This window comes from Loxodonta africana, chromosome 15 (genome assembly GCF_030014295.1).
Source record: "Loxodonta africana isolate mLoxAfr1 chromosome 15, mLoxAfr1.hap2, whole genome shotgun sequence".
NCBI lineage: Eukaryota > Metazoa > Chordata > Mammalia > Proboscidea > Elephantidae > Loxodonta > Loxodonta africana.
This window is the reverse complement of record NC_087356.1, coordinates 704,556-726,003: the sequence shown is the minus strand read 5'-3', so window position 1 is coordinate 726,003 and position 21,448 is coordinate 704,556. Positions and strand designations below refer to the sequence as shown.

At 47.7% G+C, this 21,448-nt stretch overlaps 1 protein-coding gene and 1 long non-coding RNA gene across 18 annotated transcripts in view; both read left to right on the top strand.

Moving 5' to 3' along the window:
• LOC135227756 (uncharacterized) overlaps positions 1–15,272 on the top strand; it is a 68,375-nt gene extending 53,103 nt beyond the window's left edge. Inside the window, exon 3 of the long non-coding RNA XR_010317878.1 lies at positions 15,015–15,272. This is a non-coding gene — a long non-coding RNA (uncharacterized LOC135227756). The remainder of the gene's footprint in view (positions 1–15,014) is intronic.
• A 3,011-nt stretch (positions 15,273–18,283) lies between these two features.
• The window catches only part of BCL2L11 (BCL2 like 11), a 77,696-nt gene continuing 74,531 nt past the window's right edge, over positions 18,284–21,448 (top strand). For 10 of the 17 annotated variants that reach the window (XR_010317856.1, XR_010317857.1, XR_010317858.1 and 7 more), the window contains exons 1-3: positions 19,759–20,021; positions 20,877–21,022; positions 21,191–21,280. Coding sequence is in view for 14 of the 17 variants with exons in the window: in XM_064268370.1 (XP_064124440.1) it covers positions 19,759–20,021; positions 20,877–21,022; positions 21,191–21,280 (499 nt within the window). In the remaining 3 variants the exon portion in view is untranslated. Of the gene's footprint in view, positions 18,390–19,758; positions 20,022–20,876; positions 21,281–21,448 lie in introns of those variants that run through there. The other 7 variants (XM_023541130.2, XM_010601338.3, XM_023541122.2 and 4 more) reach the window with 2 other exon arrangements.

The following is a 21,448-nucleotide window of genomic DNA, read 5'->3' as shown; positions in this document are numbered from 1 at the left end:
TAGACCACATCTTAGACCACAGAGCAACCCTCAACAAAATTCCAGAACATTGAAATAATACCAAGTATCTTCTTTGTCCGCAATGCCATCAAAGTAGAAATTAACAACAGGAAGAGTAAGTGAAAAAAATCAATTACATAGAAACTGAATAACATTCTGCTTAAAAACCACTGTGTAATAGAAGAAATCAGAGATGGAATCCAAGAATTCTTAGAATCAAACGAGAATGAAAACACATCATACCAAAACCTTTGGGACACAGCAAAGGCAGTCGTTAGAGATCAATTTATAGCAATAGATGCACACATCAAAAAAGAAGAAAGGGACAAAATCAAAACATTAGCTACACAACTAGAACAAATAGAGAACAGCAAAAGGAGCCATAGCCACCAGGATAAAGGAAATAATAAAGATCAGAGCAGAAATAAATAAAATAGAGAATGGAAAAACAAAAGAATCAACAAAACCAAAAGTTGGTTCTTTGAAAGGATCAACAAAATTGACAAACCACTGGCCAAACTGACAAAAGAAAAACAAGAGGGGATGCAAATAACCCAAATAACAAATGAAATGGGGAACATTATGACAGACCCAACTGAAATATAAAGGATCATAACAAAGTAAGATGAAAAACTATACTCCAACAAATTTGAAAACCTAGAGGAAATGGACAGATTTCTAGAGACACACTACCTTCCCAAATTATCACAAAATGATGCTGAAAATCTGAAGAGACCCATAATAAAAGAGATTGAAAAGGTAATAAAATGAACTCCCAACCAAAAAAAGCCCTGGCCCAGATTGCTTCACTGGAGAATTCTGCCAAACATTCAGAGAAGAGCTTACGCTAGTACTACTCAAACTATTTCAAGACATAGAAAAGGAAGTGATACTTCCAAATTCATTCTATGAAGCCAGCATAACCCTGATACCAAAAACAGGCAAAGACACCACAAAAAAAAAAAAAAATTACAGACCAGTATCTCTCATGAATATAGATGCAAACATTCTCAAAATTCTAGCCAATAGACCTCAGCATCATATAAAAAAAATAATATACCACAACCCAGCAGGATTTATACCAGGTGTGCAAGGATGGTTCAACGTAATCCACCACATAAATAAAAGGAAAGAAAAGAATCACGTGATCATCTCACATTGACGCAGAAAAGGCATTCAACAAAGTCCAACACCCGTTCCTGCTAAAAACTCTCAATAAAATAGATATAGAAGGGAAATTTCTCAACATAATGAAAGGCATCTACACAAAACTGATGGCCAACATCATTCTTAATGGAGCGAGGCTGAAAACATCCCCCTTTGAGAACAGGAACAAGACAAGGATGCCCTTTATCACCACTCCTATTTAACATTGTGTTGGAAGTCAAATCTAGAGCAATAAGGCAAGAAACATAAATAAAGGGCATCCAAATTGGTAAGGAAGAAGTTACACTGTCCTTGTTTGTGGATGATACAATACTATACATAGAAAACCCAAAAGACTCCATGAGAAAACTACTGGAACTAATAGAAAGATTCATCAGAGTAGCAGGCTACAAGATAAACATACAAAAATCAGTTGGATTCCTATACACCAATAAAGAGAATGATGAAAAGGAAAATAATACCATTTATAATAGCCCCTAAAAAATAAATTACTTGGGAATAAATCTAACAGTGATATAAAAGACCTATACAAAGAAAACTACGAAACAGTACTGCAAGAAACCAAAAGAGATCTACATAAATGGAAAAACAGACCATGTTCATGGATAGGTAGACTCAACATTGTGAAAATGACAATTCTACCCAAAGTGATTTACAAATACAAGGCAATACTGATCCAAATACCAACAACATTCTTTAAAGAGCTGGAAAACTTACCATTAACTTTGTATGGGAAGGGAAGAAGCTCCGGATAAGTAACGTACTATTGAAGAAGAAGGATAAAGTAGGAGGACTCGCACTACCTGACCTCAGAACCTACTATGCAGCTACAGTAGTCAAAACAGCCTGGTACTGGTACAATGACAGACACATTGACCAATGGAACAGAATTGAGAACCCAGAGGTAAGTCCATCCACCTATGGTCACCTGATCTTCGACAAGGGCCCAAATTACATGAAATGGGGAAAAGGCAGTCTTTTTTAACAAATGGTGCTGGCAAAACTGGGCATCCATCTGCAAAAAAAAAAGAAACAGGACCCATACCTCACACCATATACAAAAACTAACTCAAAATGGATCAAAGACCTAAATATAAAGCCAAAAACTCTGAAGTTCATAGAAGAAAAAATAGGATCGACACTAGAGGCCCTAATATACAGCATTAACAGGATACAAACCACAACCAACAACACACAACCTCCAAAGGATAAGCTAGATAACAAGGATCTCTATTATGCTTATCAAAAGACTTCACCAAAAGAGTGAAAAGAGAACCTACAGACTGGGAAAAAATTTTTGGCTGTTATAAATCAGACAAAGGTCTAATCTCTAAAATCTACAAGAAAATCCAACACCTCTACAATAAAAAGACAAATAATGAGATTCAAAAATGGACAAAGGAAATGAACAGACACTTCACCAAAGAAGACATTCAGGTGGCTAACAGATACATGAGGAAATGCTCATGATCTCTAGCCATTAGAGAAATGCAAATCAAAACCACAATGAGATACCATCTCACCCTGGCGTTACTAACACAAATCAATAAAACAGGAAATAACAAATGTTGGAGAGGCTGTGGGGAGATTGGAACCCTTATGCACTGCTGGTAGGAATGCAAAATGATACAACCATTTTGGAAAATGGTAGGTGCTTCCGTAGAAAGCTAGAAATAGAAATACTATGTGATCCAGCAATCCCACTTCTAGGAATATATCTTAGAGGAATAAGAGTCATCACACGAATAGACAAATGCACACCCATGTTCATTGCAGCATTGTTCACAAGAGCAAAAAGATGGAAACAACCTAGATGCCCATCAACAGATTTATGGATAAACAAACTGTGGTACATACACACAATGGAGCATTACACAATTATAAAGAACAACGATGATACTGTGAACCATCTCATAACATGGAGGAATCTGGAGGGCATTATGCTGAGTGAAATAAGTCAATCACGAAAGGACAAATATTGTTTGAGACCACTACTGTAAAAACTCATGAAAAGGTTTATATACAAAAAGAAACAATCTTTGATGGTTAAGGGGAGGGGAGAGGTAGGAATGGAAAAACACTAAATAGACAATAGATAAGTGAGAACTTTGGGGAAGAATAAGACAGTATACAACACTTGGGAAGCCAGCACAACCTGTACAAGGCAAGCTCATGGTAGCTCCATAGACACATCCAAACTCCCTGCAGGACCGAGTTGCTGGGCTGAGGGATGTGGTGACCATGGTCTTGGGGAACATCTGGCTCAATTGGCATAACATAGTTCATGAAGAAAATGTTCTACATTCTACTTTGGTAAGTAGTGTCTGGGGTCTTAAAAGCTTGTGAGCGGCCATCTAGGATACTCCACTGGTCTCACTCCTTCGGGAACAAGGAAGAATGAAGAAAACTAAAGATACAAGGGAAAGATTAGTCCAAAGGACTAATGGACCACATCTGCCACGGCCTCCACCAGACAGAGTCCAGTACAACTAGATGGTGCCCGGCTACCACCACTGACTGCTCTGACGGGGATTACAATAGAGGGTCCCAGACAGAGCTGGAGAAAAATGTAGAACAAAATTCTAGGTCATAAAGAAAGACCAAACTTGCTGGCCTGATAGAGACTGAAGAAACCCTGAGAATATGGCCCCTGGACACCCCTTCAGCTCAATAATAAGGTCATTCCTGAAGTTCACCCTTCAGTTAAAGATTGAACAGACCCATGAAACAAAACAATACTAAAGGGGCACACCAGCCCTGGGGCAGGGACTGGAAGGTAGGAGGGAGAAGAAAGCTGGTAATAGGGAAACCAGGGTTGAGACGGGAGAGTGTTGACATGTCGTGGAGTTGTTAACCAGTGTCATACAACAGTGTGTGTACTAACTGATGAGAAACTAATTTGTTCTGTAAATCTTCATCTGAAGTACACTAAAAATAAATAAGAATACAAAAAAAAAAAAAAAAAAAACCTAAAAACAGAATTACCATGTGATCCAGCAATTCTACTCCTAGGTATATACTCTAAAGACTTGAAAACAGAGACTCAAGCAGAGACGTGTACACTAATGTTCATTGCAGCACTATTCACAATAGCCAAAAGTTGGAACAACCTAAATGTTCCTCAATGAATGACTGGAGAAACAAAATGTGGTACGTACGTACAGTGGCATATTACTCAGTCGGTAGGAGAAATGAAGCCTTGATACATGCTACAATATGGATGGAGCTGTAAGACATTTGAGTGAGATAAATCAGTCACAAAAGGACAAATATTGTATGACCTCACTTACATAAAAAGACAAGAAAAGGCCAATGTATAGAGGCCAAAGTTTTTCAGTGGTTGCAGGGGTGAGAGGGAGTGGTCGTGGTGGTGGGTGGTGTTAATGCTTATGGAATACTGACTTTCAGTCTCTGGTGATGGAAAAAGCACATTGACTAAGGTTAGTGTTGCACAGCCAATTATTGTTTAAGTGATGTCAATAAGTTGTACACCTTTAAAAACTTGAATTAGCAAAAGTTGTGTGATAGACGTATTTACAACAATAACCAAAAAAAAAAAAAAAAAAAAAAGGAGCACCTGCTGAGGCTGCTTATGTACAAGCAAACACCTCATGGGATTTGGTTCCTTAGTTTGGAGGTTTAAGGTCATGATTTCTTGGGACATCCCAGTTAACTAGTCTAATAACGTGTTTAGTGCTTCTGTTTACCTCTTGGTTTGTTGCATAGTTCCTGGGGTCTTACATGCTTCCAAGTGACCATCCAAGGCACATTGGCCTCTATTCACCTGGAGTAACAGAGGAAGAAGGAGAGTCAGGAATAGGAGGAGCAAGTAGAATGTGTGGCTAATTGCCTCCAGGAACAACTGCCTCCTTTGCCATCATATCGGAAGAACTGCATGGTGCACAGCTACCATTACTGAACATTTTGATCAAAGATTCTATAGAAGAATTCTGATCAAAAGGGGGGAAAAGCAGAACAGGATTTCAAATTCTTATAAAATCCAGACTTTCTGGAGCCATGGATGAACCCCTGAAATTAGTGCCCCAAGATAACCTTTAAACCTTAAACCAAAAACATTCCCTGAAGGCTTCTTAAAACCAAACAATAAATTTTTTTTAGTAAAAAATGTCTGCTTTGGGCGTTATGCTCCTTTAAGAACCATTGATGTGGGATCAAATCTATAACAGCAACTGGAAAGATTAAATAGGAACCTTTAGGGAGCAGTGAGTTTATATTAATGGGGGACAAACAACTCAGATAAGGATGGTGAGAATAGTTGCACAACTCGAATGTAATCAGTGTCACTGAATCGTACGTGTAGAAACTGGTGAGTTGGTGTTTGTTTTGCTATGTATATTCTCAACAACAACAAAATAAATAAAAATTTAAAAAAATGTACATCAGAGTTTCTGTCTGGTATTATAGTCCCTGAGTTGGAGAACTCCTTTGGTGATTTTTATAATGAAAGTCTATGGCAAATCATCGCTCAGCTTTTATTCATCTTAAAATTCTTTATCTTCATTTTTAAAGGATATTTTTGGTAGATTTAGATTATAGATTGATTTGTATTTCCATTGTCTTCTGTCTCGCCTTGTATCTGATAAGAATTCATGTGTTGTTCTCATGCATGAGGTTGGTGGTATAAGCCCTCAGGTCACTGGTGCTTTTTTTTTTTTTTTTCCTCTGTTTGAATAATTTCTACTGATCTGTTTTAAGATTACTGATCTTTATTATGCAACATCCATTCTTTTGTTGAATTCATCAATGAGTTCTTTATCTCAAATATTCTGTTGTTTAGTTCTACAATTTCCATTTGATTATTTTTTGGAGTTTTCATCTATCTCAAATATCCCATTTTAATCCATATACCCATTTTTTCTTGTAAATTCTTGAACACATTCATAATAATTGCTTTAAAATCATTGTCATCTATATATGTGTTTTTACTGCTTGTGCTTTCTCTAGATTTTGGTTCACATTTTCCTGCTTCTTTCAGGTCTTATGTATACTTTTGTATTCCAGACATTGTGTAAAACAGAAGATTTTATTTTCTTTTGTCTATTTCCTTTTCTTTTTTCTGGTGGTGAGGGTGAGTCTCATGGTTGAAATTCTTCTTAGAGTCATGTTGGGCTGGGTCTGCTTTAATTAGACTTAGTGCTTAGCCCAACACCCATCCTGACCCCCCAGCCCCACTACCTTTTCAATCCTGTCAGCGGTTGAGCTGGGAAGATATTGGACTATAGTCCCAGACATCGTTGGTTCACCTTTTGGTTGGACTCTGACATGCCCCAAAACTCAGGTAGCACAAGGATGCATGGGACTGTGCAGGTTTCTTTTGCTTACCAGCCCCCTCCTCCACCCGGAAGTGATGCTTTCTTAACAAAATTCTAGGTTGGAAATTAAGAATTCTTCAGCCAAGACTTTGTTTTTGTGCTTAGGGATCTTTCAGATTTGAGTACATCTTGATAGACTCATCTGAGGCATGGCCCATTTTTTTCCTCATCCCTTCAGTCTTTCCATCTCTGGCAGGCCCACTGTTCCACCTCTCTGCACTGACACTAGTCATCTGCCCCCAGATGTGGAAGTTTCCATGGTTCTCTGTTTACCTATAAAGAGTTTACTTCTCTTAAATTGCTTCACCAATGCTCCCTTGTATGTACTTCTCTTCAGTGGCCCCATAGACAGTATGATTTTTATTTCATCTAGGTTCTTCCTGTTACCAGGGGAAAAAAGTTATTTTGTATCCTCTACATCCTAACTAGAAGTGGAAGTCCCCCCAAATTACCCTTCAAAAGAAAAAAAAATTTTTTTTTAGGCCCATGAAATTAAAAATTCCAGGACCCATGACCCAGAATTTCTTCATAACAACTGGAATTTTACTATATATTCAATTCTGGGAGTTTTCAGGACTTCTGCTTCTTGAAGAAAACTTTAGACTGAAAATGACTCCTTCTTGGGTATGTTCATATGGCGGCGGGGGGGGGGTGTCTTTACTTACAAGGCTCAAATATCACTTGATTAAAATACCACATTCTTTTGTTCCATGTACATTGTAGATATGGAGCTGATAGTGGAGTTTTATCATAACCACCTGATTTAATATTCTTTCTCATTTCATGTAAATGTCTTTGTAGAAAATGCTACCAGGAGAGGCATTGTGGTTACTTTAATTCCATTGCCAATACTTTTACATGGTTTCCTGTATTCTAAGGGGAAAGCTATATGCACTTGTCTTCTTTTTAAACTTTTCCTCTTATGAATCAGTAGCAGTATGAATAGACATCAGAAGCTCTTATTAAGTGGTTAAATTCATGCCTCTTTCTCAGAATTCTTGTTTTAGATGATTAAGCAGACTTTGTAATGAAAAATGCCACAGTTGTAAAGAATCTTTTATTACTAACTGGAGAACAAATAATAGTAAGAAGAAAAAGAAGAAGAAATGCTTACCCTGTACCAAACTCACTTAATTCTTACATCTTAGAGATAAGGAAGGTCTCATGGCTTGGAAATAGCAACATCAGGGTTCTAAGGCAGGCTTTCTGGCTCTAGGGATACTGCTACCTCTCATGTTGAACAGTTTGCCAGCCTAGATGTTACCCTACACTTAGAATTCAGTTAAGTCAGTGAAAATTGTGTGACTAGAAAACTAGCCCTGCTCCTTTACTGAAATGGGTTTTTCAGTAATACTTATCAAATAATAGTATCATGCACTCTGTAGTTGAAAAAAATGCAAGAGAGAAAAATTTTAGGGTAAAATTGTCCCTCCTCAAAATAAACTCTCTAGTTAGGCTAACTGAAGGTGGTGTTGTTGTTTGGTAAGGAAAAGAATTCCTCCATTCTAAACTTCCACATCAAATTCCTACACGAACATTTTCCTCTACCACCCCTGTCTTACATGTTAGTCTTGCTGTATTTGTCTCTCCTATTCTTGAGGTACTTAATCTGAGGAGTATCTGTGTGATACGTAGCCCTGTGAAAACAGGTATGTTATTCTTTTATTGTAACCAACCCAGATCTGCTAAAGATATGCGCCAAATATCACTCATTAAAATCAGTGTTTTTCCAATGGGTTAGCACTTTTTTTAAGGCAGGTTATCCTTTCTTCAAAGGACAGCTTAGACTTGGGAGACCATTCTGTAAATTACGGGATGGAGGAGAGGGGTGAGTAAAGCCTCTGCTGGTCCTGGCTACACTCAGGGATCTGTGAGATTATAACAAAAGATCTAACACTTGTGTTATCAGAGTTCCAGAAGGAGAGGAGGAGGGTGGGACTAAAAAAAAATACTTGAAGAAATAATAATTGAAAACTTCCCAAATTTGGCAAAAGTCATAAGCCTACAGATTCAGAAGCTGAGCAAACCTGGAATAAACCCAAAGAAAATCACATCAAGACACATCTTAGTCAATCTTCTGAAAACTAAAGACAAAAAATCTAGAAAACAAGGGAGAAACAACACTTACCTCTGGGGGGAAAGCAATTCAAATGACAGCAGATTTCTCATTGGAAATGATGGAGTCTAGGAGGAAGTGGCATAAAATTTTTCCAGCACTGAAAGGAAAGAACTTCCAGCCCATAACTCTATTCTGTTGTAGTTAGTTACCACTGTCTGTTCTGATTCACAGTGACCCTGTGTGTGCAGAGTAGAACTGCTCCATAGGGCTTTCAAGGCTGTTACCTTTCGAGGAGCAGATAGATGACCAATTTGTCTTCCAAGGCACTTCTGGGTAGGTTTGAACTGCCAACCTTTCAGCCAGTAGTCACGCACCACCCAGGGACTCCCATAACTTTATATTCAGTGAAAATAGCCTTCAAAATAAAGGGGGAAGTCAAGACTTTCTTAGATGAGGGAAAATTAAGAGAATATATGTTGCCAGCAGACCTATTCTAAAAGAAAGAATAAAGGAACTTCTGTAAACAAAAGAAATGATAAAAGAAAGAAACTTGGAACATCAGACAGGAGGAAAGAACACAGTAAGCAAAAATATTAGTAAATACAATACGCTGTCCTTCATCTCTTGAGTTTTCTAAATTATGTTTGACTACTGAAGCAAAAATATAATATTGTCTGCTATAGTTGTCAGTGTATGTAGAAGAAATGTTATAATGGGGGAGGGTAAAAGGATTTAAAAGGAGGTAAGGTTTCTATTCTTCATTCAACTGGTGAAACGTCAACAGAGTAGACTGTGGTAAGTTGTGTCTGTACAATATAGTAGCTCAAGGAACCACTAAAAGAGATGTACAGTGATGCACTCAGAAAAATTATAAAGACCACTGATTATTTCTAATGCATTACTTTATGTACTAAGAAAGAAAAAGTGTTGTCAAATGCCACCTATTATAAGACATATCCTATTTATAGGGTCGCTGTGAGTCAGGATCGACTCGACGGCACCGGTTTTTTTTTTTTAATCCTATTTATAGAGGTATTAAAATATGAAAAAATTTCTATTTTAGAATTGATACAGGTTTTTTTTTTTATTATTTGTATGGTATTCACTGAGTGGAAGAGGACAGATGATGGTGATAATCTAGGCAAATATCACACGTTTACAGGTAGTTTTTGTGGATGGAATTAGATCCTGACGATAGAAGAAAGACATTCCAAAAGTAAATTATGCTCATGGTCCCTGTTAAACTGAAAAAACCCAAAAGTGTGTACTCAAGTGAAGAACCTTAAGGGATACTAATACACACACACGGAACAGGACTTAAAGCTCAGTCATTCAATAGGAGAGAGACCAGTATGTGTTAAATGGCCTCTGTGTGAAGTTTTGAAACAGAGGAAGGAGAAAACACAGTCCTAATTCCTAATAATTTATAGTCTAATAAGAGACAGGACTAGCAAATACTAGGCTATATTCTGTTCATACACAGATATACAAATAGGAGCTAGGTATTCAAGGACGTTAAGAAAAATAAAAGGTAATAGGAAAGGAAATGAAGAGAATTAATGTCTAGTGAGTATCTACTATGTGACAGGGTCAGCAGTGCTAAGGACTTCATTGTTTATAACATGAATATATCGTTATATATTATTTCACTTAATACTTACAAAACACTCCTAAGAGAGATAAATCCCCAGTCTATAGATGAACAAACTGAGGCTCAGAGAAATTAAGTGACCTGTCCGTATTCTTTCAGCTAACGTGGTGACTAACGATTAAAACTATTTCAGGGCAGCTTTACTAAAAGCAGTGAATTCATAGCCAAGAACTGGAAGCATGAGAGAGACCTAACCTGGTCACAATGTGTGAATGAGAGAGAATGGCACGTGTGACGATTCAGTACAAGGTGATGAGGAGTGTCAAGGGCAAGACAAAATAAATTTCCTCGTGGCGAGTATAAAGTGCAGATTGTGGTTGAGTTGTGGATGAGTTATGGGAACTCGATAAGCCACGGGCCGTGAAAGGACTCAAATTCACAATCAAAAACTTTACTTTGACCTGAGAAGCAAGTCAAAGTGCCTCTAGGTTTTTGGGGGGAAGTGTGGTCAGACCAAAACAACACTCGAGGAAGGTAACCTTGGAAGCAAAAATCTAAAAACGTGGTGAAGGTCTGAATAAAAGGGGCTACGGAAGGAACTAGAGATGATGTTCACGCCCGATTTTAGCATAGAAACAAATACAGCAGAGACATTATGGTATGACTTTTCCATGGATGGTAAAGACCGAAAACAAAGAGAAAAATCGACCTTTCTTTTGATGAGAAATGTTAGCAGAAGTGTGCCTGAAGGATGTATGCTGATACTCGTTTTACTTAATCTTCTCACAAACCATCTGGATAGGGTGGTGTTCACTGAAATGAAGCCGTACATTTTGATAGTGTTTCATGCACACGCCCCACACATTATGCCAAGTTTCAGACATATCAAAAAGGATACGTTGTATCGTTATCTCTGTACCTAGTCCCCAGATAACTTGTTTTCAAGCTGCCATCACATAAGTGGAGCCCGCCAAGGCATGTGTGTTGATGTGTGTCTTCTTTGTTAAGGAGGTTATACTTTAAAGCTACGTTAAACAGAAAATGCCTTAAGCAACATAGATTGATAGAAAGTTCAATTGGACAGACCTGGTAAGCCCCTTCCCCATACACACGCTGTCACACTCAGGCCCTGCATTTCTGTGTTAAGCGGACAGATCGCTTTGAAATTTATGACATGAGTTTCTGAAAAATCTTCAAAGGCCTTGATGATGGCAATCTGAGGATAAAGAGTTGAGCAACTTTCTGTTCTCCTGCATTTTGCAGCTTACAGTGTGGATGTTCACGTACGTTACCTCACTCCATCCTCACTACCTCCTGACCTGCAGTTTACGGTACACAGAATCAAGGCCTTGGAGAGATGTTCAGGAAATCTCTAGGTCTAGGGAAATACTGCCTGGCGATCTACTTCTGAAAATCAGCCAGTGGAAACCGTCTGGATCACAGTGACCGGATCTTGTCTTTCATGGGGTCGCCATGAGTCAGAGCCACCTGGACAGCAGATAGCAACCACAAAGGGAAACACTGCAGACCCCCATGAAGTAAGGGCAAATGGTGAACCAGAGAGAGAGGTGGGGTTGGGTTGCTTTGTCCAGCGTACTTTTGTCACACATTCACAGGGCAGGAGGACAGGGCAGGTGTGCCATTTTTATGCTTATAGGGTAGAAGAGCATGTTTGGTAATAAAACTAAATTGTAATAGTACTTAGTCCTAAGAGGGTCTTTGGTAATAAAAATACTGCGTGTAATAATCAGTGCTATATTAGCTACCTAGTTTTATTTTATAAGAACAAGATTGTATTTTTAAAAATCTTTAAACCACTCATCACCTCTATCATGTAGGTGGCCTGTGTTTGAAATGTGCATCACCAAACCTCCAGTCCACCATCCGTCCATCTGTCTGTCGTACTGCAGTGGCTGTGTGTTGCTGTGATGCTGGGAGCTATGCTGCCAGAATTTCAAATACTAGCAGGGTCATGCATGGTGGACAGGTCTCAGGTGAGCTTCAGACTAAGACAGATCAGGAAGACAAGCCTGGCAATCTACTTCCAAAGATTAGCCAAAGAAAATCTTATGGATCGCAACATCACATTGTTTGATCTGCTTGCTTTGGACATATGATCAGGAGGAATCAGTTGCTGGAGGGGCAATTGGTGAAGTAGAGGGCCAGGGAGAGAGAGGGAGGCCCTTGATGAAATGGATTGGCACAGTAGCCACAAGGATGGGCTTGAACATGCTGGTGATTGTGGGAATAACACAGGACTGGGCAACAACAGTTCATTGTTGCACGTAAGGCTTCCACGTGTTGGAATCGACTCCCTGGCAGGCAGCTATCACCTATCTAAGCCTTCAGTACTCGCACAGCACCTAACCCGGGAGGGGCCTCCAGTAGGTACTTTATGAATGAAAGAATGATAATTTATCATCATCCTCATGGGGGAAGCAGAGGTGGGTGAGTCCTTGGCATCCGAGTCAGATAATGGTTGTAACAGAAATCATGCCTAACCCTCCAGCCTAGACACTACTCATTTGAGCTCCTGTTACAGTTCATGGAAAAGGAAGAAAGGGCAGAGAGTTGTAGACAGAACTCGAGGTTTAGAAAGAACGTTGGCAGGCAGTGTCCAGCCTTCCTACCGAGGACAGCGCTTCTCTCTAGAGTGTCATTGCAGGCATCACTTCTGAACACTTGAGAGTGAGGGGACCTACTTCTTCACCACGCACTGAATTTTTTTACTTTCTTAGTTTTAAGTTTTCCTCATGTTGAATATACAGTACCCCTAGCCCCCATCCACGGTTTCACGTTTTGGTTTCAGTTACCTGTGGTCAACTGGGGTTCAAAATGTTAAATAAGTACGTAGCATTCACATAACTTTTATTACAGCATATTTTTACAGGGTCGCTATGAATTGGAGTCGACTCAAGGGCAATGGGTTTTGTTTTGTATTATGTTGTTTTAACTGTTCTATTTTATTATTAGTTATTGTTAATTTCTTACTGTGCCTAATTTATAAGTTAAACTATTATAAGTATAGTATATATAGGGTTTGGTACTATCCATGGTTTCAGGCATCCTTTAATGTATCACTCAAGGGGGGACTACCGTATTGAATGCGCCCTATAACTCTTACCCGTGGCCTGTTGTTCTGTGTCCAGCACTAGACAGACCAAACCCATACTCTCTTCCACATAGTAATTGTTCGAATGATTGAATTTCCCCCATTGTTGATATACAGCAAAAATTAGTTGAATTTCATAATGTAAACCCAAAGATAAAAACTATCTTTAATAATATTACAATACTTGCAAAGTTCAGGGGCCGTGTACCCCATCTTGTGGTTTTGAACTGGTGGTTGAAGTCGCTGAGAGCTGACGGATTAGTCAGAGTGTTGTCAAGAGTATGAATTAGTAACTTTGAAATCTTGGTCAGTGAAAGTTCATCTTAGTGCATTTTGCAAATATGATTAGTTTTTTCAGTACTGATTTGATGATGCTTAACCGCAGTGAGGAGCCCTGGTGGCGCAGTGGTTAAGAGCTCGGCTGCTAACCAAAAGGTTAGCAGTCAGAATCCACCAGCCCCTCCTTGGAAACTTCATGGGGCATTTCTACTGTGTCCTATAGGGCTGCTGAGTTGGAATCGACTGGGCAGCCATGGGTTAACCGCAGTGTGTGAAGAATGAAGCTGTGCTTAGAATCTATGGGTGTAAAGGAGCACCTTCTAAGGAAAACGTATCGCTGGACAATTAAAAGCGGCGCTGCTCCCCCGGCCCTCATTTTGGAACCCGCTTACTGACTCTCACCTGAAATGCCAGCTGGGCCTGCACACAGGACCCTGGCTTTAACACATCAGCACAGCTCAGAGGTTACCATCAGTGAGGGCAAAGGCGGGGTGGTGTAGGCCATGCTTTAAAGGTATAAAAATAAACCATAAAAACCTAGAGTTTACTGTAATCTGGGGAGTGAAAGAAATTTACATGACAGAAAACCTGACCAAAAAAAAAAACAAAAAACCTGGAGACATCTAGGAGTGGAGTGTGTAAATTATGGGTAAGGAAAACAGCCGCTCTGCTCCTTCCTTTAAAAAAAAAAAGACCTATCATTTTTGGTGGCATTTTTCCCCTGGGAATTAAAACAAAACAAAACAAAACACAAAAAGCACTGCACTTAGATCTGGAAAATGAAATAACACACCCAGTGCCTTCCCTCCAAGTCCCTGCCCTGCCTCATCCCCTCCCTGGCCCTCGCACAGGCAGAGGTGGCTTTGCGGGGTTCGCGTTAACTGCAGGTCCATCTCCAGCAGCGGCCCGGTGGAAGGTGCGCAGCAGCGGCCCGGTGGAAGGTGCGCAGCAGCGGCCCGGTGGAAGGTGCGCAGAGCTGCAAATGCCGGGCCTTGGCCTTCTTGCCACTGGGCGTCGCCCGCAGCCGGCCAGAGGTCCACCTGCCCTGACGCTCTTCCGGTTCAGTTGCCTCCACGCGCCAGAGGGTGGCACCCCAGGCCTCCGCGCCCCAGAGGTGGCACCCCAGGCCTCTGCAGGCTGGAAGGAGTCGGAGCGGAGGGAAGACGCTCAAAGATTCCCAGACCCACGTCACGCGCTCCCGGTGAAGTTAGGGCGGTGCCCCCACCCCAACTCCCTTAAGAAGAAAAGCGTGAGCTTTAGGCGTTGCCGAGTTGGGAATTTCTAAGATGAAAAAGGCTTTCCGGAGGTTACTCATAACCGACGCCTCTGCCCTTCTGGGCCGCGGGCGATCCGAGGGAAGCTGGTTTCCGCGGCCGCCGGGTGTGCGGGTGGCCGGAGTGGGTGACGCCGCCGGCACCGGAGGACCGTCAGTTGGCCAACATCTGACCTCTTCCCTTGTGTCGTGTTTTGCAGTTGCTGCCTTTGTGCGACACAGCGAAGGACGAAGCCCTGAGGGCGACCTCCGCCTTTAACATTCCGCACTCCGTCCTCCAAGCACAGATCGCGGGAATCCCAACCCCCGAGCCGCCTGGGCCTTCTACCCCGCACCCCCGCAGCCCCTGGCCCGGGAAGGGGTGCGCTCCCAGCGGCGCGAGCCGGCAGCCAAGTTATAACGGGCGAGGCGGGAAGCCAGGTGCCGCGCCCGCAGCTGCCACGACGCTCGCTTCGCTGACGCCGGGAGCTGGGCGCGAGCCCCGGCTGGCACGCGCTCCGTCGCCGCGCTCGGGGGTTTTGCAGCGCGGAGCGCGGATCCAGCCGAGGCTAGCGAGGCGCGCCTTGGGCTGTTGGGAGTTAGGGGACCGCCCGGAGCGTGCGGCGCTTTGTTCCCTCCCTTACAACTCTGCCTAGCCGGGGCCGCGACCTCCCCCAGCTCCGGGGTCGGCTGCCCCTAGACGATTGGAGTGGGCGGTCGGGGAGGGCGCACCCCAAGATCGCTTGCCGCCAAAGGTCTGTCAGCATGGACTCAGATTCCCAGTGATTTAAAGAAAAAACTGGTGGTGCTGGGTGGAAAAAAAAAAAGCCCCCCCCCCCCCCATCAAACACCCTCAGGCAAAAGCTCCGGCCGCCCGAGTTCATAGGTTCAGCAAACGACGCTTTTCTAGTGAGTCAGACCCTCTGGGGCTCCGCGAGGAAGCGGCGGAAGGACAGGGGACCCTGGGGTTTGGCTTCTGGCAAAGCACGAACTCCGGCTTGTCTTTCCAAACAGGTGGCTTCCCGACCGTAAGACAGCGCGAGGAACAAGTTTTTACTAAATAAAGTTTGTAATCTATCCTTCAGAAGAACATAAAGTCTAGTAAAGAAATAAAGGGATGGGAAGGCTCTCCCGCTGTTGGCAGGGTACCGGGAGGCGGGCCAGGGCAAATACACTGAAATAAAGTTTATTTCGGAACTTGGAGGGAGACTCCTGTGGTCGGGGGCGAGGGCTGTGGATTTCCCATTTCTCAGGTCTCCGTTACCCCACTTATTCTTGCCCTTCTCTCTCAGCCCAAGCCATCTTCCCTCCTGCACTCCCCTACATCTCGTGGCGGCAGCAAGAGCAGACACTGCCCGCGTCAGCGAGGCACCCGAGCGGAGACCTAACGCCCACGGGCCCTTCCCCTGCTGCCCCCTGTGCTCTGGCCCAGTTCTGGGAGGAGCTCCAGACGCACTGGGAGAGGGCCAGAAGGGCTCGCTGTCACCGGCCCTGGGGCGCCCGCCCAAAACTCATTAGCACAGCCAGGATAGCGGAGGACGCAAGAGCTGCCGCCTCCTGGCCCGCTTTCTTGTTGTGCCCCAAATAGGGGCGCTCGGCCCGCTGCTTTCCCTAATACCTTTGTTTTTTAACGCGTTCACAGAGCCGCAATAGCGGGCTGCGCGGGGGCGGCGGAGCTGCACCGGAACTAATGACAAGCACCAGGGCTTTCTTCCGCGCGGTTTTCTGATCTTTCTGCGTCGCCCACCCCCGCAGAGAACGCCGAGAACCCGGGCGCGGGGCGGGATTGGGGCTCCCAGAGGGCGCGGCACACTGTGTTCCTTTGCCCCGCGTGCGACGCGGAGCCGGCGAGAAGCAGAGTTGGCCGGCGGCAGCCATCAGCAGTCGCGAGAGGTCCGCGGTCACCGTGGACTTCCTATCTCCCCATCCACTTCACCGCGATCACGCATATTCCCCTTCTGTAGGCAGCGAAATATTCGGACCCGACCGGCGCTTGCCCTCGAGTCTCCCCAAGAAACGGTGGCCTTCACGTCGCTCAGGACTCCCTGGAGGATGGGCTGAGCGGTCTTTAACCTGGGCTCTGCTGTGTCACGCTGACGTTATAGATCTGCCCATGAAACGTAAAACCTGGCCCAGGTGGCCTCTGTGCACCCAGGCCCCTTCCTTTTCCCGGCTGGGGTGCAGGTTAGGGCGGCCCTACTTTGCGTTTCCTCAATCCGTCCTGCCTTCTTTTGGGCTCTCGACATCCTCGGGTGGTGTTCCATCTCCCCACCCATTCCCAACAGCGGTTGTCCGGAAGCCCAGGTCTGGGGACAGAGGAGCGATGGGAGCGGACAGGAGGGGCAGGGATGAGGGCGCGGGCAGCGGGTAGGGGCAAGAATAATAGCGTTCCCCAGGCCCTTCTCCACCGGCGGCCCGAAGCCCGCTTCGCCGCCCTCATTGGCCTCAGCCTGCGGAGGGACGGTTCCCGGGCGGTTCTCTGACAGCACTCAAGTCTCAGGGGGTCGCAACAGAGCGCGGACATCACCCTCTCTCCCTGGAGACAGCGACTCTTCTATGTATTTTTTTTTTCCTTAAAAGGATTTTTTAAAGTATTTTCATTTCCCTCTTTTACCTGATCCTTTTTTTTTTTTTTTTTTTGCACTCTCATCTAGCCCCGCACCGGGCTGCGGAGAAGCCGGCTCTCGGACGCTTTCCGGGGTCGCATCTTGCCCTCTTTCTCAACGCTTGCCGGGCGGCAGGAGCAGGGCTCCTAAGAGTCCTGCGTCAGGCGCAGACGAGGAAGACCGGCAGCCTGCTACTCGGGCTCCAGCCCGGCGCCCCGCACTCTCGGGGAGCTCAGAGCCCCTTCTGCACCTCTCACCCAAGCGTTCGCGAGCCCAGCCTTCCCCAGGGCTGTAGATGCTGCGGAAGAGCAAGGGCGCAGGAGCGCCCCCGGAGGCTTCCCGCGGGCGGCCGCGACCCGCTCAGCCCAGTGCGTGCCAGGAGCGCCCCCTGTTCCTTGCACACGCGACGGCCGCCGCTCGGGCGGCAGGGTACACCCCGGGGTGGGGGATGGGTGCGCACAAGGCAGCCGAAGTCACCGCGGTAAACACGCCGGGCGTCTGCTCGCTCCCGAGCGCAGGGTCCGGGGAGGCGCGAGCACAGTGGAGCCGGTGGGGCCGCCCCGCCTTACCTGTCCCAGCCTGCACGCGCCGACGGTCGCGGCGCTGGGGGCTGGGGGGCCGGCAGCGGGTCCCCAGGGCCGGGCTCGGCGGGGAGGGGCCTGGTGGGGCGGGGCCTGGCGGGGGCGGGGCCCGCGGTGATTGGACAGGGCGCGAGCCGACAGCCAGAGCTGGGCTGCAGGGCCGGACTGTGCCGCTTTCACTTCGCCAGCGCAGGCGCCCGCTCTCCAGCTTGTCGGAGCGTCCGGTCCCCAGTCGGCTGCGCCGCCTCCGCCGCCGGCGTCTCACAACAGCCTGCGCGCCCGATCCCGCTGCAGTCAGCACCACCTCGGTCTGCTCGATTCGCGCAGCTCCCTCCACCGCCCCGGCGCCCCTCCCCTGGCCCTCGGCCCCCCAATGTCTGACTCTGACTCTCGGACTGAGAAACGTAAGGTAAAGTCCTCCGGGTCGCGGGGAGCGGGCCGGGGCGCATGGAGGACGGGCACTGGTCCCCGCGGCTCCAGTCCTGCTCGCCACCTTAGCACATGCAGGCGGAGGACGCACGTACCCGTCCCGCCTGTCGCCGGCGGGGCTGCCGCGTGCGCCCCGGGCAGGTCCACTTTGGGGAGGGTCGCTGCGCCGCTGTGGGCACTTGGCCGAAGTGCGGCTCGGTGCCGAGGTCCGGGTGGCAGGCGGTGCGCCGGGAAGTGCAGCGTCGTGGGCCGGGCTGGGAGGGGGCGCGGGCTCTGGACGCCGGCCCGGAGCGGGGGGCCCCCGCGGCACTTGACCGCGCGCCCGATCGGAAAACCCGGCCGGCTCCCGAGTAGCGGCCGCGCAGTACAGCGGGGACTGTTGTCCGGCTTTTCTTGGCGCGCGGGCCTGTTGCGTAGGGTTTGCGGAACTTTGGTGGCGATTTAACTGACGAGACCGGGCTTTTCCTCGCTCAGGCCGAGGTTTCGGGACAGCTGCCGCCTTCCCCCTCTTGGACGTGCCAGGGGCTTTGCTCGGTATGCAGGCGACCTGCGGACCGTGCCACCCACACGGCCACGAGCAGCGAGACCGAGGGCGGCCTCCCGCCGCCGGGGCGCGCGGTGGACGCACTGCGGGCCGCAGAACGTGTTGGGTTTGCGGGGCCGGGACGGCTCAGTGTAGGCTGGCGGAGGGTCCCTCGGGGCCCTGTACCCCTGAGCTGGTGCTGCTGGTGGAAGGGTCGTCAGGATAGGGGTCTGGGTGTGTCCGGGGTCTGCCGTGGTGACGGGGCGCGAACACGCGCGGCGCTGGGCATTGCCGGCCGTTCAGAGTTGCCCCGTGTCCGCGACGCACGAGGAGCGGGATGCGTGCTGCAGCTGAGTCCGGGGCGACCCTTGGGGTCTTCACCCCGGCGAGCTTGGGAGGCGGCGGCGGCGGTGAAAAAGACCGGGGTCTGAGGACAGCCCCGCCGGGCCGAGGAGAGCGCGGATCCTGCTTTGTTTCCAGGTGGCGGTCGGTACCGTGCCGGCGGGAGTCGCTGAGACGCGCGCGGCGCACCGAAGGGCACAGGGGCGCTAGCCCAGCAGCCGTGGCCCCCGAGACCTGCGCCGGGCGCCCGCCGCCTGCGCTGCGCGAGCCGCGGTCCGAGCCGAGTTTGTCAACAATCGCCTCGCCTTCGGCGGCCGGACCCGTTGGCGCCGCCTCCCCGCCGCCGCCCATTGGCTGGTGCGCCGAGCGACCGCGCGCGGGCCAATGGGGAGCGCGGGCACCCGGCGGCGGCGGCTCGGGGAGGCCCGCGGTGCCGGCGGCGGCGGGCGCAGTGCGCGAGGGGAGGAGCGGGAGGAGGCGGAGGATGCTCCCCGCGGCTGCGGCCGGGGCAGCGCGGGCCAGAGGCGCGGCGCGCGGAGCCCTCGGCTACCCGGTGGACCGCGGCGGCCGGCGGGCGGGAAGGTGCGGGCTCTGCGGTGCCCCGGGGGCTCTGAACGCGAGTCCCGAGCTTTGTCTCCTGCGCTGCCTTCGCGGTGACGGCTGGGGGGCGCCGGGCCGGCGAAGGGCGCAGGCTGGACGCGGCGGACCGCGGGACCGGACGCCAAGCTCGGAAGGAAAGGGGCAGACGTGAGTTTCCGCGTCATTGCCAGCAGAGGGGAGGGTGGCAGGGCGGAGCAGCCGGGCGCCCCGGTGTTGCCTGGCGTGCGGAGTCAGTTGTGGACTTTGCAGGGGACGCCGCGGGCGGTTTCGGGGGTCCTCCATGCAGGGGTGTGCACCTAGGTGTCCGGATGCGCTTCGGGGAAGTTCTGTCCCGTTTGGTGCTGCGCCTGCCGCGGTGGGAGGAGGGGCGCGAGGGCCGGAGCGGGTAGGACCGCGGGCGGCGAGCGCTAGAGCCGGGCCCAGGCGCGCTGAGTTACACACTCTATTGTGACGCACTTACTACGACTGACGGCCGCTGCCAAACCTTCCCAGACTTGCTGCCCTCAGCACTTTAGGCAGAACAATGGGGCCGGAGCGGGGAACGCGGCCAGCCGCCTGCAGTGGCTGCGTCGGCGCCGGCTCCTGGGCTGCAGCGCGGTGTCTGAGCCCCGGGAATCAGAGCCGGCCGGGAGTTTCTGACTTACTCAGGTCTGTCCTGACCGAGCAGACAGCACAGGCGAATAGACTTCAGACAAGCTGCTTTTCTTAAAGCGTGTGTGCGCGCGCGCGCGTGTAGGAGCGCCAGATCCACACGTTGTTTCTGCGTTTTGTTTGGTGCTGGGAAGTTTAGCCCCACCCCCTGATAAGTATAATACTTTTTTAAAATGTATTTTTACTTTTTAATTTGGAGATTATCAGAGAAATGCATGAAGTGATAATTTAGTGGTAAACTATTTGGGTTTAAGTCAGAAGTTTTACAAATAGGTGAAAGTTATTTATTGACTGTAACTATCTTTGCGTGAGATAATCTTAGGTTTTTTTTTTTTTTTTCCCACGCTGCAGAAAAAAAGACCAAATGGCAAAGCAACCTTCAGATGTAAGTTCTGAGTGTGACAGAGAAGGTGGACAGTTACAGCCTGCGGAGAGGCCCCCGCAGCCTCCTCAGCTCAGGCCTGGGGCCCCTACCTCTCTGCTCACGGAGCCTCAAGGTAATCCTGACGGTGAAGGGGACCGCTGCCCCCAGGGCAGCCCACAGGGCCCGCAGGCCCCACCAGCCAGCCCCGGCCCTTTTGCTACCAGATCCCCGCTTTTCATCTTTGTGAGAAGATCCTCCCTGCTGTCTCGATCCTCCAGCGGGTATTTCTCTTTTGACACAGACAGGAGCCCAGCACCCATGAGTTGTGACAAATCAACACAAACCCCAAGTCCTCCTTGCCAGGCCATCAACCATTACCTCAGTGCAATGGGTAAGCAATACCTGGGAAAGACACAGGTGACTTGTGGCCGTTTGAATATCTATTTAAAAGCCATGTGTAGTGTTTAGAGCCTTCCTTAGAGTTCTCTCAGTGATTTCTTCCATCACGCTTCCGTATTTTCATGAGAATGGACGGTTTGTCAAAATCTCACACCGGCAT